Consider the following 18981-nt stretch of genomic DNA (forward strand, 5'->3'; position numbering starts at 1 on the left):
CTATTTCGGATATTGAAACCCAACGCGACTTTTACAGAAACTATTTTACAGAAATGTCATCTCCACCTTTTGTTTAGAGATGTGGTTACTTAGTACTTTGTACGGTGGACAGCTTTCTAGAGGAGTTGTTGACGAGCTTCTTAAAGGTTACATCGAACGAAAAGTTATTTTCGAATCACTTAATTTAGTTGGGTTACGAAATACTGATTTCAAAATTCTGAGTGAATAACACTGGTATCTGTAGAATATTTTTGGACGCCGTCAAAGCTTCTTTGCTAGTGTCATAAAAGTAAGTTAAGTTTGTTCTTATGACAAACACTTTATTTCACTTTTTTTTTTTTTAAGTTTTAGTAACGCTCGGTTTTACATTGATATAATAATTTCGAATTTAAGTTAATCAACGTGTATCTTTGCCTTAAAGAATGAAAAAAGTACAACTTGTTCTTTATGAGACACCAAGGACAGTGATTTGCGTTTGATTTGGGTTAATGTGGAAGGTTCGAGAACCCAGGTCTGTACAGAAATATCTTGTAGATTTTTTTAAAAGTTATCTCTGTTTTATTTATACTGTGTTAAACAAATTATTATTATATTTTCTTTTAATCTAGTATTTAAATTTTTCCGCGTGTTATGCCACGTGTCCCTGTCATGTCACGTGACGCTTGAAGTCGTCAGACAGGGGTTAGGGGGTTGACGTTGAAGGCATTTGATAACAGACCCTCATGTTTCTTTCCTAACAACGTTGTCCGGACCTCTCAACCCTAGGGAGCTTTGAAAAGATCCGTTTTGTACACCAGCGAAGTTGGAATCATTTCAAAAGGGGAATTCAATGAGCAAAGTCAGATCCAGATAACTGCCACATTAATCTTCTGAGGACGGGGACAGAGATGTGAGCAAACAAAGTGTGACTAAAAACGATCTTATCACACCGGGCAGAGAGCGGAGGGCAGGGAGACTGTAATAACTAAATATTTGACTTGGTGTTTGTGGTAAGCCGCGGCCAGATATGGACACATCTTACTCCACTTACTCCTGCCGGTCGGAGTGCGAGGTCTTTACAGCCGCCATTGCTTTCTCGTTAGCAATGTTTGGAGTACTTAAAGTTTATCTTCATTGTGCCTTGTCCACTTGCTGACTCGGCACAACACCTTCAACATTGTCTGTGACAGTTTGGCTTCGTCAAAGAGGATTGTCTCTTTGGTTTTTTCGTGTTTAAATGCATTTTTTTTCTAGACTTGTAGACAAGTGATGTTGTGAGTTCCGAGATATATTTACATTATTTCTGTGCCATTGCAGGTTTCATTAATTTGTCAAGTCAGTGCTTGCTCCGTGCTTGGGGCCTCACTTGTACCATCGACTTTAATATAGAAGGTCAAGACCTTTTTTTTTTCAAAGTGTTTCATTTACGTGTCTTGATTTCTGAGGTGCGAGCCCGAGTCAAATTAGTGTCAGGGTTAGTGCATCCGGAATATTATATGGCACTGAGGCCATTCTGCTCTTTGTGTGTTTTACTCTATATGTCTTCGGGTCATGTATGTCATCCATTATGGTTTTCTTGATCATGGTTTGTGCTTCGAAAATAAGAATGAATAGACAGGTTCTCCGCTGTAAGCAACTCACAGACCATATTTTATTCTAACAGTCCTATATTTTTTGTTTACTTCTCAAGAGGTTATAAAGGCTAACACTATTTCACTTATCATCTCAAAGAACTTTATTGTCTGATCCTGTTGGATATTTTTTCTGTTTTGACAATGAGTATTTGCTTACATACCAGCATGTTGTTGCTAGACGGGTGAGTTATTTCAAAGATGGAGGCTGACCTAGGCTCCAGATGAAGGATTTTAGTTGCCGCCGTGTAAATCCACATCAAGGATGTACACGACTGCCCCTTGTATTTGTTCCTTTAATGTGACTTTTCTCCTAACGAAGAATTGTGGCATGTCTTTACTGACGGATCCAGCACACCAAAGTTGAAGACAAAGGGTAAATAATGTCACTAACAACACAGCCGGACCTCCAGAACCTTCTCGGCTGTATGAAGAATGGCTGTGTAGGTAGGGGATAAATAAATTCATAAACACATACCTCCGCTGGGAACGCCAGGACAGGAATGCAGACACAAGACAGCAGACGTTTATCGAGCAGACAGAATGTTTAACTCAAACATTTTTGTTTTGTAATCAATTGCAGTGACAAACATTCATGTTCGTGGATGGATGTGAATAAAGTTATCTGGAAATTTGCGTCTAGGTCTTCGCTGCTAATTACTTACTAAACTAAATCTGAATGTGTTCGTCATGGGACAGAAGTGTGTTCACACTCGTACAACTTCCTTGGTACAAACATTATATTCTCCACTACCTCCCTACTACCTCTGTAACACTCCACATCAATAAATGATGTTCTCGCTTTGTTGTCTTCAGAATAATAGTCTAAAAAAGTATTTAATTAATTTCTCTACAAATGAGCTGACCTGCATTCTTTCCTCAGATTATTATTTTCAAGTTGTTTTTTTTTGTAGTTTGGGTGGAAACAAGTAAGCAGGAAGGAAGTCTAAGCCCTCAATTTTATTTATTTATGTTTTGTTTTGTTTTGTGGGTTTTTGTGCTTTTTTTAAAGAGGAGGGGGTGAGACGGCGGTTGAATGCCGCAGCGGCTGCTCGTGTCACGTGATCTCAAAGAACAGCTGTAAACGGCTCGTCATGCAGCCGCTTGCACCACTCCTGTCACGTGTCGTGGTGACATCAGCATGACGTCCCTGACGTCCTCACTGCCACCTGACGGCCCGTTAGTAAACGCTGTGTCCGATGCAGAATGTGGTCGTGCCAGATTTTTCAACGAAAACTAAGAAGCTAAACGTGTTCGCTCTACTTCTTGCACTCGTGCACCAGACATGCGCACTTCGCTAGCATCAAGGGCGTGAAGCTGTTCCCACATTCCGAGCAAGGTGGTGGACGACTTGTTCCCTCCTGCTCTGGAGGTGGAGGGTGGGGGAGTGCGAATTCAGCAAGAAAATTGGCCTCACCGTCAAACTTCTTAGCAGCAACTGCAACAACAACATCATCGTGACTTGCACACTGGCTGCACGTAGGCTCCGAGACCTGCTCCGAAAACACAGAAATTTGCGAGCTCTGTTTTTGCTCATTATCTCCTCTCCTACATGAACTTCTTTTATGGTCTGCTGTACTGAAGGGCAAGACAAACTCGCACTCTAACCGAGATGCATTCTAGAAAGCCTTCTGTTGCCTGCAAAACATGTCCGCATAATAGTGCGTTCGAAAAATAAATTTCAGGAATCATCTGTCGTGCTTTTTTTAATGGATTATTTATTCAGGGCTTCATCGCAAAACTTGCTGCGAACTCATTTAGAATGTTGACGTCAGTCGCTGCGAGAAGTAAATAAATATCAAAAGTAATCTGAATACCAGCAGCAGCTGTGAGATGCGAACTGTTGCATAAGGAATCGTTGTGGTGTCGGATAAAGGCGTCGTCTTTCTGTGGTCGGTGTTGTTGGCTGGCACACGTCCACCTGCAATGTTTACTCTGTGGATGTTTGATATAGGCTCTGTATTGCCATAATACGGGTAGATGTCTGTAACTGCGCAATATCAATGCTAAATATGCAGAGAGCGAGGGAAATGTTGGTGTACAAATCCAGGTAATTAAATAATTATATATCTTGTTTGGTAAACAAGTCTCCAACAGCCGGAATCAAAGAAGGAAAAACAAACTTGTGCGAGTGTATCGTACAGAGTGCGATTCTGTCAAGAGAATCTGTTTGGAGAAATAGAATACACGGAGTGTCTCGAGAATTGCAGAGAGTTGATAGACGGTAGTAGAGCTTGAAAGGTGTTGGGTGCCTGTGTTTACCTGTATTCTTCCACAGACAAGAAGTTTGATGCGTTTTATCTTTATGTGTTCAATGTCACATAGAGTAGCATTTTTGAAAACTACAAAAAGAATAAATAACAACAACAAAACTAAGGGAGGAAGAAAGGGAAGTGTAGTTAGTGGGGGGAAATGGAGACAATCCGTTACTGGCGAGATGACTTTTCTAAGGTTTGTCTTGAAAAATGGTGAAGTACAACTGTACTATGACCAGCTTCTAGACATGTCTCTCTGGTAAAGATAAATTTTGGTGCAGTTTAGTGTGGGCGAAATTTACAGACACAAACCTAATTTTAAACGACAAAACAACTTATTTGCCTATGGGGGGTGGGGGGGTGGGAGTGTTTTTATCGCCCCGCCTGTTATTTTTTCCCCTTCTGGGTAAAGTCTACGATTTCACGAAGTTTCGTCAGCTCGTCGCACGGAGTACCCGCCACCTGCTTCCTTCAGTCTTCAGGCCAACAAGGAGATGTGGAAGTAGGTTCTTGACATGATAACAGTTTATTTATCGAGAGGGAGCTTTTTTTGTGGCAGGGGGAACAGTTTTGAAATTTCTCCCAGCAATATTTATATAGTGTGCCCTTGTTCTCCCTAATTACTGTTGAGGAAAGGAGACACATTCCTGCCCCCCATTGTAGCTGAGAGGGTGATGGTAGCGGCGATGGTGACATTAATGAGAGGAGAGAATGAAAGGTCCACTTCTGTAGCTAGCCAGGCATTTGTTGGTTGTTTTGTTTTGTTTTATTTTTGGTTGGGGGTGTGGATGGGGAGCTGTGGGGATTAAGAGAAGGGAAGATTGGTGAGGAATTTCCGTTCATGTGTGAATCTTGGTGAACAATATGCGTTTTTAAAATTTATTTCTTGTCTTTTGTGATTGTGGTTCGCTAGCAATGTGTCTAAAACTAAAGATATTTAAAGGTATGAGCTAAAAGGTTTATTGTTCTTGTATGTATATTTTGATATGTCTATTTATTCACAAATAAATCAAGTGGGAGCATCGGAGATAAAACGTAAATATATTGCTGTAAATGAGACATTCCTGGAAAATGCGAATACTTGAGACCATCATAAATTTGATAAAACATGTTGCATAAATGTCCGCACTTTCTTTGTTACATCAAAGGAAGTGTTAAGATTTCCTTTTTATAACTCTGAGTGTGTGTGTATATCTAAAGTGAATATTTTCCACTTACTGCAAACTCCGGAAAATAAATGGTCTGTGGTTTAGTTATAAAAGTTTTTTTAATTATCGTGCATGGTTATAAAGCTTTCTTGTTATGGTTTAGCAGGAACGTAAACATGTTTGACAAAGCATCACGGGACTTGTTTGTGGCAGGTGTAAGTGATTTGTGGGACAGTATACAAAACACGATCTGTGTAAGTCCTGTTACTAATATGTGTGTGTCCTCCCCCTACACAGACACACCACCAAACAAAGGTGTACTAACCTCATGACACTGCAAAACTTAGTACACACGTTTTCCAATTTTCTTTCATTGAATACTCGAGAAAAACATTTTTCTGGTCACTCACAAATATTTGTGCCACCTTTAAAAATTTCACTCTTTTTCGTCGGATATAACGAGTGTTTAGTATCGCGATCTTCGTGTACTTTCGCCATGTGGACACTATAAAAGTATTTGTATATTTTTGTAACAATTCAAGTGCGCTTTTCAAACCGGTTCGTCAACCGCCAGTTTTACTGGAAAAAGCTGTACAGGTAGCTAGGTAGCAGAACTTGTTTACTTCCAGTTACTTTTTAAAGTACACTTGTTGATAGGCTTCTCCCTTCGAACCCTGATGGTATATGGCAAAATGATAGACAACCTCTGGCCTGCACTATAAGTTGTTTGTTTAAATAAACAGAAAAACTTTAGCAGTGACAACCTCAAACGCCGGTCTGTCCGCAGGTCACTTCTTTGTCTTGACAAATGTTTCGCGATGGACATCTTTCTCCTCTGATGAATGTTCTGAGGTAGGACTGTCACGTGGTGAGCCTCGGAGACATTCCCTTTGGCGGCAATGACTTATCGACTGACACAACTGCTTCATGACTTCAAGTAGACATCGGTGTAACCGTCTCGTCCTAAACGGGTTTAGCTATGTGACATCAGGTGGACCGGCAACCAGCTTGCACTGGAGATGTCACACCTGCAGTCACCACCAGGGCGGTTTGTTAAACAAAAGTCCTCCTCTGATTTCCCTTTTAATGGGTGCTCTTCAGAATAGACATTACCAAGGACAGAGAAAGGAGAAAAAATCCTAGAATTTAAAATAAATGCAAACATGATATTAAAGAGAATGACTTTAATATCAGGTATAAATGTTTCACTTTGTTGTTTAAGACGAGAGGTCAGTTATAAACTATACAACTTTCATGTTGAAAAGACAGTTACTTGCAGTGACGATCAGAAGATGAGGTTTCCTCCCCATGACATCCATTGCCACCAGTTTCATATCTCTCCTGTAACAAGTCAGACGATGAATGTTTCGCTCTTGAGCCTTTATCATTCCTGTAAGCCTCTACACCTGTTTCTGTAATACTTGTCAGCTTTGTGGTGGGCAGAGGATGACAAATTTGGACAAGAATTGTGCTCCTGTCTTGTCGAGAAAAGCCTTGGAATTCGAGAAATACACATTCTTTTATCTGGAGGTTGCAAAGGCAACAGTTGTAGTCGGCTTTGTAAAGAATAAAATATTCTGGCTTGGTATATGGTTGGTGGGTTTAGTCGTGTATTGGGATATTCTACAGTTTAGTTTTAATGTAGTTTTAGTGAAATGGAATTTAGTGAAAAAAGTACTGGTCAATGTTACCAAAGAAGCATTGTATTGAAGTATGTCGAAAACCCACGAGCAAGTCAGTGGAATAAAGTGGAATGTGGGAAAACAAAATGGAATTTCGTGAAATAAAGTACAGACACACTTCAAAGAAACTAAAGTTGTAGCGGTATAGATAGGAAGATAGATACAAGCATTTTTGCTATTTCACTGACAGGATTTTGCGATACAGGAAGGAGTTTTCGGGAGAAAGGTAACAAGAAGCGTGTGTGTGACTGCCGAAGAAGAAACAAAGTTTCATAGAATAAATTACTCTTTCATTCCACGAAGCACCAAAAATAATTCAAGTGTCTGTTCGTCTAACAAAGCCGGCCGTTCTGCGTCAACTGACGATAAAACGATGTCACTTTTTTTCTATTCTCACAATCCGGTGGTTTTATCTGGAAGGTAAACTCTCTTCCTTTCACCCAGACCCTCCTCGTGTCTGTTCTTACAAGTACTATTTTTAGAAACACCGTGCTTGCTTGTACACCGTTTGCGTGGTGCCAGACCTCAGAGATGATACTCCACATGAAGATGGTGGCTACACAAAAAGTGGGTTCACTCCCAAATAGTTCAGAGTCCCTTATCACTGAAATGCGAAGTGTGCAGATGTCTCGTGATTGGTCCAAGCACGTGCCACGTCTTCGCTTCCCAAGCAAAAACACGAACTGGGGAAAAGGGTGAAGTTTGTTTAGTTGTATTTCCTTCAGCAACAATGAGATGCAAACACGACCACGGAGAACTTTTCTCCGGTCCACATTTCTTTTTAAAGTGTTACCGGAGTGAGTATTGCCCTTCCTCCCTCAATTCCAAGTGATGTTGATTCTAAAATGTTGACAAATGAACTGCTTCTTTTTGCAGCATACAAGCTTTCAAATATTGCCTTGTTCACCTGTGAACAGACTTTGGTCGAATCTTCCACAACATGAAAGAACAATGATATACTTAGTATAAGTTCACAGGTCACAGTCTCTCATTCACTAAAGTCTTGAAGACTTCAAAATGTATCTAAGGATTTGTCCTCATCAAGTTCTGAAGTCTGATCTCATCTCGACCGGAATTTTATATATTTTCTTGGAAAATAGCTAAACCTGCTTGTTCCAAAAACATTAGTACTCAAGCAGGTCTTTAAGAAAAGGAATACTAAATAGAACTGAGGGAAATTGGAAGTTTAGTAAGGAAAGGAACTTTTTTCGGGGCTGTTACTGCTCGTCATATCAGAGGAATCTGTGCCACAGCACAGAAGGAAGGAGAGGGTTAAATGGCGGCAGTTTTTTCAGTTAAAGCAGTCAAGGAAATGATTGTAGTAAGCCAGGTGGACACAGACTGTCAAAGCCACCTAACGCAGGTCACGTGACTCGCCACACGTTCACCAGACGCTTGTCGGCAACAATTCGTGATTGCATTCCTGGGCAAAAAAACGAAAGATTTTCTTAAATTTTATTTTAAACGGGAGTTTTGAGCCCAACATTTATACTTTTCATTTCATCACCTCACACAGAATGCCATTTGCAACAGATTTTTCAAGTAGTTTGTGAAATTAGTCTTATTTCAAAATCTCCAGGACAAATTAAAAGATCCTATCATTAAGGAGGAACGAGAGGAATGGTGTTCTAGAATGATTAATCTCTAGTAAAAATTTATCTGTGCGGGTTAAAGGTCAAAGCCGCCCGCAAGTAACTTTTTTATCTCTCAGAAGACTCAAGTTGTAGACACATTTTTTAAGTGTACAGAGGTCATGCTTCGTCGTGGTGAACGAGTTTCTCTTCAAGCGACTCGCGAGATTATGCACGGTAAGATATGTTGGTGCCCTGGCTGCCCCATTGTCTACCCGGAGTCATCAGGCTCTGTTGCTCCATCACTCCTCAGTCACACAGGAGAACACTTGATTGTGACTGCTAGCAGATAGACAGGTCCGTGTACACGACTCCTCCCGCAATAAGCAAGCAGCTTTCTATCAGATACCCACTCAACATTGGTAAATGTGCAGACAAAGTGAAAAACAAAAGAGATTTCTCATGATTCCTGAGATGAAAGGCGGGCGGCCAGCGCTTGGGGTGTAGGAAGATAGCCGGCATGGCGGCCTCTCCACCTTCAAAGGACTGAGAGACATTAGAAGCGTATAGTCCTGTTGGTTATTCCTTCCATGTCCATTTTAGAAAAAAACTGTGTAAACACACTCAAAACCTCGCGGGATGTCTTCTCGCGCACGTCATATCACGGCAGCTTCAGTGGCAGAACCGAGGCTGTCCGACGAGGGTGTTGACGCCATTTTGACGTAATGTACGTGATCATGGGAGACGTAAAGCCACAAATCTGATATGGTTTCGACTTAAAAGACCATCGTTTTCGTCTGAGGTTTTTTTTTCCCCGCAAAAGAATTATGGTTCACGTTATAAGAAACACAGCAACAGGCAAACTAACTTCAAGAGAACCTCAAGTGCTGAAGACTTCTAATGGGAGGTTATCGAATTTATCACGTTGTGCACGTCTCTGTCACCATTGTAGATGATGTCTTTCTTCCCAGATATAAAAAAGGTGAACCACTGTAATATGTCGAGAAGATTTTTTTAATTTTCCCTAGACTGACACAACAGATAGGTCGTATGCCTTTCTTTTGATGTCTTAAAATTGTCTCGAAAGGTCAAAAGGTCTTGTTAGACTGGTGCATGAACTGTTTGAAAGGTTAGATTAACTGCTCGACGCCTGAGCTATCTGCTAAATGCACTTTTTACTTTCCATTTTTCATCCTCTCTCAATCCTTCTTTGCCATATCCATTCAAGTGTCAGTGAGCACAGTGTGAACACACGCCCACACAACACTGTGTCCTTTCATTCTGCCTTAGCTCAAGTCATCCTTTTTTTTTTCTTTTACTTTGACACTCACTCACTCTCTCTCAGGCACATAATACACAAACCTCCTTTATTCCTTCTCACACTTTTATATAGAGATCACGACGATGTGTCCTTGAACGTCTGTATTCTCAAATCAAGTTTCCCTTTACGGTCAGCAGTTTTTCTGTTGCTCTATCTTATTGAAACGTAAAATTGTGCAAAAAAAAAAATAAAAACTGCTGACTGGGAACCACGAAGGACAAGACCTCTGAAGAAAATCGCTGTTGAAGTATCCCTCTGTCTACATTAAACATTAAAGAAACGACATCCTGATCCCTTATAACCAAGTGTCATCGGTTCGTATCTCGGTTCCGACATGCTTCTTTTCTTTGTTTCCTTTCAAACTGAATCACCGTGATGCACACTCGCTGACGCTCGCTGGAGGCAGGTTCTGCTCGTCTTTACCTCTTCATCGTCATCAGGGCATGGAGCCCTCCCGCGCGCATGACCTTTGTCCTCGCAGAGTCTCTGAGTGCGTTGTTTCCATGAGGCCGCATTGTCTTCATTGTAAGAGAGAAAAATTCGTGTTATTTCTCCCTTTCACCCTTAACACCCTAGAACTGAGATAATAATGGGTTTTTGAAAAAATGACTGAATTATCACTTAGTTCGAAATTTTAACAGAAGTCACGTGTGCAGTCGGCTGTCGGGCGTATCAGGTCATGCAGGGTTAGACATCATTTCTCTCTGCTGTACATCTCTACTTCCTTCTCTCTTTTCTTTCTTAGTCCACTTACATTCCCCGCAGTTGTTTATTTATTTAATTATTCCTTGCATGATACTGGCCTTACGTTTTGATTGACTGTACTATATCAGCGGTTTCAGATTAATATGTTAAAACCAAGTTAATTGCCTTAATTTCATTTGTGAATTTTTGACTTGGGGAAGTGCAGCGATTGTTAACATTAATGATAGCGTTTGCATGCCTGATTGTATCCAGCCACCTTTCGTCATAAAAAGACAACATTGAAAGCAGTCAAGTTAAGAGACAGCAGTAGGGTAGAAATAAATGTCAGAGCCGCTACCACAGGAGAATTACACACTCACACCGCCACCTGTAACTTTTTCACCTGGCGCAGCTGCATCCGCCGGTTTTTGTTAACGCCGCAACAGCTGAAGTTTCAACTTGCCTCTAATTATGTATGATTTACCCCGCACGGCACCCAGCCAAACAACCAGCAGCTATATTTATTTTCATATCTCCCTGCCATGGCCATGTGATTTATTTTGGCAAAAAAATCTATTCATTCCTTAAATACTTTCGCTATTTGAATGCAACTTTAATCGGAGTGGGTTAGACGAGAGATGAAATCAGGTTTCCTTCTTAACAATTCACAATTCAGACACAAGTCTCCGGGTTTTTCCATATTCCTTGTTGGCTTAGTGCATCTCTCTCTCTCTCACACACACCCTTCTTTGCTTTGCTTGTTCACTTACAGCCCCGCAGGTGTTCAAGGCTAATGTAAATTCCGCTTGAGCCTTTAATGAAGGGCGAACACCTTAGAAAACAAAGCTGGTTGTGCGTGTTTATGAATTTGTCCGCTTATCTCGAGTAAGTTTAATGCAATGTTTACTCTCTTTAATCTCGGTAAATTTATAATGGAAGTTTTCGATTATTCGCATATTAGCATTAAGACTGGGGTTGCCCCTCGCGCTACCCGTGATTGCGAGGCCGCTGAGCCACTTCACCGCCTCGGAAGATAACGAGACAGAGTATAGTTCACTGAGATCAATCCGCGAGGAAAGATAACCGCGATGTCGATACGTTATCGTCATCGCAACATCTCGATGATGTCCCCTTACGTACTTCTCCGTTCTTCTCCTTCTAACCCCTGCTGCTGTCTCTCGCTTCTTGTCAGTCGTCCCCTGCTTCCTTTCCTTGACTCCGAAGCTATGCGCTGGATGGCTCATGCCTCCAATGCGCGGCCTGCCATCGGGAGGGTTACGAAAAAAAAAAGGTGAAACGAATGTAGGGCGTTTGAAAAGTAAGTAAATTATGTTGGTGTCTTCAGGGCCTGGCCTAACTGATCCTGTGAATTGATCTCTTTCTCTCTCACACTATATATATATAAAGAGAAAGCAAACAAACATATGAACATATTTATTCTTTCTATATATATACTCTTTTGGTGTGTATCCTTTATACTTATCTTCGGGTCTATTTTTGTGTGCGTTGTATGTCTGTGCGTGTGGTTTGCAAAGAAAATTTTGCCCAATACAAACTCACGTTCTCTCTCTCTCCCTCGCACGAACGAGCGTGCAATTTATGTTCGTGCCCGCGTGATTGCGCAGTGATGGACATCGCACTTGCGGAACACTCCGCGCTCGACATAGTTCGCGTCGCCGCAGACACCAGCTCTTGGTTTTTCTCTCAGTCGAGATTACCTCCCCCTTACCCTCCTCCCGCTCCGCCCCTCTCCTCCCCATTCCTTCCTCTCACGTCCGGTCCCCTCCCCTCCACTTTTTGTATCCTGCCGCCGCCTGCTTCACTCACTCGCTCCACGCCGAGAACGCGAGCTGTCAGGACGAGAGACTTATGTCCGCGGTGTAGCCACGGTCAAGCGCGTGGCCTCCCAGTCTGTCACTCTTACCTCCTAACCCGTGGAGTAATGAGATTGCCTCGGAGGTCTACGCCTGCTGGCGTGCCGCTCCACCCTGAGGGAGGAACAGGGCTCCCCCTCCACCACACCACCACCACCGCCACCGCTAGCAACAGTCGGCGTGGATGGGATGTCGTGCGATGAGCCCTCCTCGCCATCACATTAGAAATTCATGCGACGCCAGATGACCAGTTGTAGAGGTCGTGTGGTGGTGCGAGCGTCAGATCAGTGGAGACAAACACACGAGTGCATGGAGGGGGACTGACTGGGACATCGGCGGCTCCTTTGAAGTCAGGAGGATCTCGTTCACGCTGACGAGTGTTGTGCAGTGAGTGGTGCATCGTTGAGAGGAAGATCATCAGCAAGAAGTGTCTTGTCATCACCATGTGACTTTGATAATGAAAGGAACTTGATCTCGGATGTTTCATAACTTTCCTCTTGAAATATTAATGCTGATATCACAAAAGAAACCCCCGTCAACATCAACTCACTTGTTTTAAAAAACATGAAAAAATTACAAACAAGGGAAACAAAAATGTATTGTCATCATAAACTTCTTCCAGAACGTTAGATGTATGATCCGTGAGGAACTTGGTTACTCAGAAACTAGAGTTACTGGCAAAGCAACCGGATTTTCACTCGTCAGAGCAAGTGCCACAGTCGGGGGAACCGAACCAGCGCCCTCCCCCCCCCCCCTTACTGACGTCACAAAGCCGCGGTTGTGTGTGTCGACGCCGCCTCAGCAGTTCGAAGCAGTTGTGAGACGAGCAGGATAGAGCAAAGTACCAAGGACAGGATACAGCAGCCATGTTGTACTGAGGTACAGGATATTGCGTCATGTCAGGATACTGAGGGAAGTGTAACCGCGTTTAAACTTTTGACGGAGGATGCCGTTAGCGGTGCCTCCAGTCCCCAGTGCGGCTTTCGAGGGAGGATTTTAAAAGGAGAACGGTTTGACATCCCGACGTCAGCAGGCGACAGTTGCTGTGCAGGGAGGAGTCATGGCGTGGTGGGTTGGCGCCGTCATCGCAGTGTTCCTCATGGTCAGTCTGTTTGTTTGTTTTCTGTGGACTAAGACAGTCCGCCTTCATGTCCGTCTTGTCTGTGTGCGTGTCCTCCTGTCATCGTTTGGTTCTTTTGCATCATTCTTTCTCACTCACTGATCAGTTGATAATTGTTGTAATGTTTCAAATAGCTGTACTCACCTACAGTGGAGTGAATGTGTGTGTGTCCGCGCGTGCGTTCTTTCTGTGTGCGCGTGAGAATATGCGAGAACATGTTTGTCGGTGTGTCTCTCTATGTTTATGCGTGCACACGTGTCGACGTTTAAGCTGCTTCCGACTAGTTCATGATTCATTCCTCTCTATACCATATCTTCATTTTATTATTTATTTTTCTGCTAAATCTGTCATCAGACCTGTGTGCGTCTGTCGTAGGTACAGGTGTACCTGCTGTTAACGACGCCGCTGATAACAACCGTATTTACACTAAAATTCATCCTCACTCCCCAACCCATGTTGACTAAAGTGTCTCACCTTGATATTCACAGTGGCACTGAAAGTTAGTTTTTAGTTGTAGCAACTGTAGATCGTGATCTGAGTGCAACTCAGCACTTTTTCAGTAACACACGATTCTCACTGTGGTGCTTATTACACGGGTAAAAAAATACTGTTGATGTCATTTTGGTCGTTTTTGTCTTTTTCTCTTTTTTCTTTTTTTTTTGTTGGTGTCAGTGTAGTATTTTGTAATCACTGTATTTGCCATTTTGTGTGCATGTCACCTGTCAGCGGATGTTTGCATCTTTATGCATTCTGCATTGGGACTAGTCTTTTAGAGAGGTATATTTTTGTCAATGGAGTTGTAAGAAGATCATCAAGTGAGACGAGAGTGTTCTATCGCCAAACAACACTACAAACAACAACAGATCACTCCCGCCCTCGCAAAGTCAGGTCCTGAACAACGTCAGCGACACCCGGGACAAGGCCGCCATTGTACTCAGATTCCACGAGAGCTGCTCCACAGAATTCTCTAAGGAAGCTGTATGTGTGCTCGTGTGAGGGGGCAGAGGGCAAGGGGCAGAGACCTTGCGTTAAGGTCAAGGACTGAGCGGGGGGTGATTTTATGTTGATTGTCGGGTGGTACAGTGGGGCCGTACAAGACCAAACAGGATGGGGGGTGGTGAAATTTGAACGTGGCGAATAAACCGAGTGAAGAAAGTTGAACGAGGACTCGTTTCGCGTGACGTCGACCCCCGCCTCTTGATTACCTGTCGTCTGTCGGTAACCCCGCAGTGCCCCCCTTTTAAATTATAAGAGATGGCTGGCAGAGGTCGCGTGGGTTATCGTTGCTATCTGTAAGCGGGGGCTAAGATTTATTTCACTTTTTTGTGAGGTATATGAATTAAGTGAAATCTCGCCATTGTAGATGTTCGCGCAGGACAACAGACGGCGCTCGCTCGATCCATCTGAAGGTCATCAGTCTTTCTCGTGGGATTTCGTCGTCTTTGTCGTCAGTGTAGCTGCCCCGTATTTGTTCTCTGCTGCTCCGATCATCACAGTAGTTGTCCTGTTCGTGTTCACTACAACCTAAGAATCTTTCTGCGTTGAGCCACCCAGTGGCGTAGGAAGATGTTCGGCGTTGGGGGGGCAAACTCCCTGCTGACAGTGAACGGCGTTCGCACTCGCACATTACGTAAAAAAGGATGGATGGGGGGGGTACTGCACGCACGCACGTACACAGTGTAGCATCACAACACGTTGCTTTATTGTTAAAAGGCAAGCAGCATTAATAAGAAAAAACAAATTAAAGAATGACTCCCGGCTAACGCATTCACAAGAAATGTGATAAACGTTATAATCATATAAATCATATTAATCAAGGCTGGCAAGTCAGTGTGCCAAAAAAAAAAACTGCGTCTTCGGTGATTTCTATTAATGAACTCCATTGCAATCTCGTCCAGATTAAGCAGATCAACCCTCTCTTTAAATACACGCATAATGAGACAGTTATTCAAGCGCGTTTGTGTCATGGAACTTCTCAGGTATGTTTTTGTTTATTTTAAGGAAGAAAAACTGCGTGGAAAAACAAAGGTAAAGATTAATTAAGCCTACTCACCCAACGGCTCGTGACACGCTTTGTTCTATCTCACAACAAACGCGGGGAAAATACGCTGGTTGCTGGAACCCTCTTCTAGACACCACGCCAGTTCCAGCGACAGTACACACAGCACGTGGCAAAACCCCGACTACTCCCAGAGACGGGCACAGGTCTCTCCTCCAGCGCAAAAACTCCTCTTCCGTCCCGCCGTCCTCCCAGTATTGTGTGGCAGGTTTCTATAGGCTTCGAGAAACCTCCAGAACCTTTCCCTACCCACAGGGACCAGCGTCCGCGAGATAATCCACGTTACAAAGAGACACAGCCCTATACCTGAACTTGGTGTCCGCACACCCCGGGGAAAATAGCCCCATCCACCCCAAAGAGAATCAACAGGGTTGTCCATGGGACATATTTTTCTATCCCGTCCCATCCGTCCCATGGCAATTTATGCCTGTCCATCCCGTCCCATCCACGGATGTTTCCCATGGGATTCCCATGGTATTAACAATCCTATGGACAACACTGAAAACCACTTTTCGGCTTTTGTTCTATAATTCCTGCTACTTCACATACTATAGATGATTCAGAGGAAAGATTTAAATCCTTGATGAATGAAATAACAGTAAATTTATTTTGCAATATCAAGTATCGACTACCATGGGAAATACAAGTGTGTGCTGTCCCATCCCATCCCATCCCATGGGACGTTTCCCATGGGATTCCCATGGGATTCCCATTCCTATGGACAACACTGAGAATCAAAGAGACCAGAGAGGAAGGGACGCAAGGCTACCCTATAATTAAGGGCCATAAACTGGCCAGACCACCGTGGCCAGGGGACGAAACTAGGGTGGGAATGGCCGCAGGGCCACCCCTTCCTCGCTCCGCTACCCGACGGTGCTGAGCCAGCGATGCGACACGTTCTATGGCCATCTACCAAAACATGGACACACATATACAAACCAAACAGTATAACACAGATAACTTATGTTGAGTACCAGCCACAGTCGTTGATGATAAAAGAGTGAGTGCCCTTGTGTAGTATTAGAAATGTTACTTATGCACTTCCCCCTGAGTCGTAGATTGCAATAATACCAGTCTCTCTGTCTCTAAAGAAAACTACCAATATAGGGACTCGGAGTCTTTGCCTTACTTAGGTGAAGTCAAAGCCATCAATTCGCACCAAACCGTTGGTGTCTAGTAAGATGGAAGTCCTCGTGCTTCGCTAGCTTTTCACAAAGTGTAAGGGTTCCTGTCTGATCTGCAAGACTGGGGTATTGGTATGCAACTAATTCGTTACTGGCTTTCTGTGTTCCCGATGGCCAGTGCGGCCCCTTTGGTTGTAAGCGATAGCAGATAATTTTAGGGTGACAGCGAGTGGGTGGGGGATGTTTTATGTTGGTCAAACGAAAACCGCCAAAGAAAAGGCGTCGCATTATGGGGGAGCGGGGAGGGAGACCACACTCGATGTACCGATGTACTGTCCGGCTGCTTTCTTCGCTCAGGCTTCAACACAGCCTGCAATTAGCATGGCAAACAATACCAACGGACTGTCCCCGATCTGATCGTCAGAGGTGTTAGAGCCTCCACTTGCCTCAGGGCTCGCTTTTGTGACGGTGATGACCGTCTCCTGTCTACGTTCCCCTACCTTTCTTCAGTTCTTTGCTCTTTGTGAGGAATTACGTCTCAAATATTGGGGGGGCAAAAGGATATTCCTGCCCCCCCTGTATTTTCCTTGGGGGGGCGGCTGCCCCCGCTGCCCCCCTGGTTCCTACGCCACTGGAGCCACCTGTCTGGACGGTCTTGAGAACGTTGACAAAAGCTGCTGAGTAGGCAGATCATTGAGCGTTGTTCGACTCAGGATGGTTACTAAGACACCACGAGCTGCAAATAATGAGAGTCCGAGGTGCTTGCTTTCTGACGAGAGCGTTGGGAAGAAAGGAGGTATAAAATTCTGCAACGTAGTTTGGCCATTGCCGTCTAGTTTCTACACAGCTGGGTCTGGACGATGAAATTGGAATATTGGGGCCTGGATAACGGTAGCATACTGTTTCACCCTTTCCCCTGCTCATTTTTTTTTTAACTTTGTGAATGTAAATTTTCGTTAAATATATGACAAGAGCGATTACTTGGGGTTTCCTGACGTTTTCTATGGCAACGGAAGAAAGTAAAATGATTTCCCACGCCTGAAAGTGTTGAGTAAAATAGAGCGAGGACAAAACCTAATCGATCAATCTTTATCATTAATAAAATAAATGTTATATAGTCAGTTGTACTGGCGAATAAACCAAGTAATATCAAATACAACATGCTCCATTTTCGTCAGCCTGCTGCAGTTAGATAATTAGAACATGCCAATGGTGACCGGTCATTACATTTATTTGTACTATTAAATGCTATGCCAGTTTTCCCCTAAGCTGCCATGCTTTCCCCAACCGTCTCTGGAGTCAGGGACCCATTCCCGAGAGCTGGTAGAGTGGGGAAAGTTTGCCACCCGGGTATCGAGCAGCAAGTAAGGGAGAGAGATGAGATGGGCACCATCAAAACCCAAGAAAAATATTTTCTCACACACACACTTCCCAGCAAACTGAAAAAGGTTAGAGGGACCATCTTCACCAACCCCTCGTTCTGAGGCAGCGAAGCACTTATCTCGATTACGAACACAAAGTCCGTCTCCGGCTCGTGGCCGATGCAATGAGAGATGCAATGTTCTTCACGTTGATTGACAGAGCCACAAACGTTGCTTTAAAAAAAGAAGAAGCAATGAGAGAAAACAATTCTGTGTATTTTATGGGTTCTTGTGTGATCTTGCACAACTTATTGCGTTAAGACAATGATGCGCGACTCTAATATATAGCACTTCCGGTGTAACCGTGACGTCACAGTCGTCTTACGGGTATCGAATGCTTGCAGCGATACTGATGTTGTTTTACGGGTGCACCCAAACGAACAGACACAGTTCACAGCAAGACACTTCTACCCAGTGGCCTCCGACGAAGTGAAACGAGTGCGGATAAGAAATAATCCTCCGCCATCTTGCCCCTTGAACGGATGATAGCTTCGGTTTTCTCCCCTTGCTCTACCGCGTACTGAGATTGAATGAGTGAAGTAATCAGATAGCTTCCCGTCTTTTACTTCTTTCTCTTTGTCTTTCTGTTCGCTTTGGGCTGGTTTGTGGCAGAACCAATATTTTCTTTACAGTGACGACGGCAGATGGCGGAGTTAAGGACTGAGATAATTGAGGATAATGTGAGAACTGCGGCCAACGAAACAGGTGCACAGAATATAGATATACGGGTTGTATTTCTGAGGGAGTGAGTCTACACGCTGGAACAGCCTTTCATATATATATATGTTTAACTTTTATTGTACACACGGCGCACCACAGATCGAGTTTCTTTCCTTCCTTCATTTGAGCAAAGATTTTGAAAGAATTAAAACGTGTAAAAAGTAATGTTAACTTTTTAAATTTGCATAACTGGCAGGTGATCTTCATACAGGTGATCTTCATACAGCATATTACACATAAAATATATTGCTCAAGTTTTAAAGTTTGTTTGCAGGTCTTAACTTAATTCTCGATGCTTCAGTTCTACAAATCTTGATATTTTGTGAAATAAATTATTTGTTTCATTTCTGAGAGTTTGACAGTGCGACTAACGAAGATACGTGTGTGAAGGA

The 18981-nt window shown here is 43.3% G+C and overlaps 1 protein-coding gene across 3 annotated transcripts in view; it reads left to right on the top strand.

Annotated features, from left to right (window-relative positions):
• The window catches only part of LOC112554071 (thrombospondin type-1 domain-containing protein 4-like), a 102664-nt gene that overhangs the window by 66305 nt on the left and 17378 nt on the right, over positions 1–18981 (top strand). The window contains exon 1 of one of the 3 annotated variants that reach the window (XM_025221662.1): positions 12108–13247. The exons of the other annotated variants lie outside the window; for them this stretch is intronic. Within the exon in view, the coding sequence (XP_025077447.1) occupies positions 13206–13247 (42 nt within the window). The 5' untranslated portion in view covers positions 12108–13205. Of the gene's footprint in view, positions 1–12107; positions 13248–18981 lie in introns of those variants that run through there. 3 annotated transcript variants of the gene reach the window in all.

The sequence above is a fragment of the Pomacea canaliculata genome, linkage group LG13 (genome assembly GCF_003073045.1).
Source record: "Pomacea canaliculata isolate SZHN2017 linkage group LG13, ASM307304v1, whole genome shotgun sequence".
Lineage (NCBI taxonomy): Eukaryota > Metazoa > Mollusca > Gastropoda > Architaenioglossa > Ampullariidae > Pomacea > Pomacea canaliculata.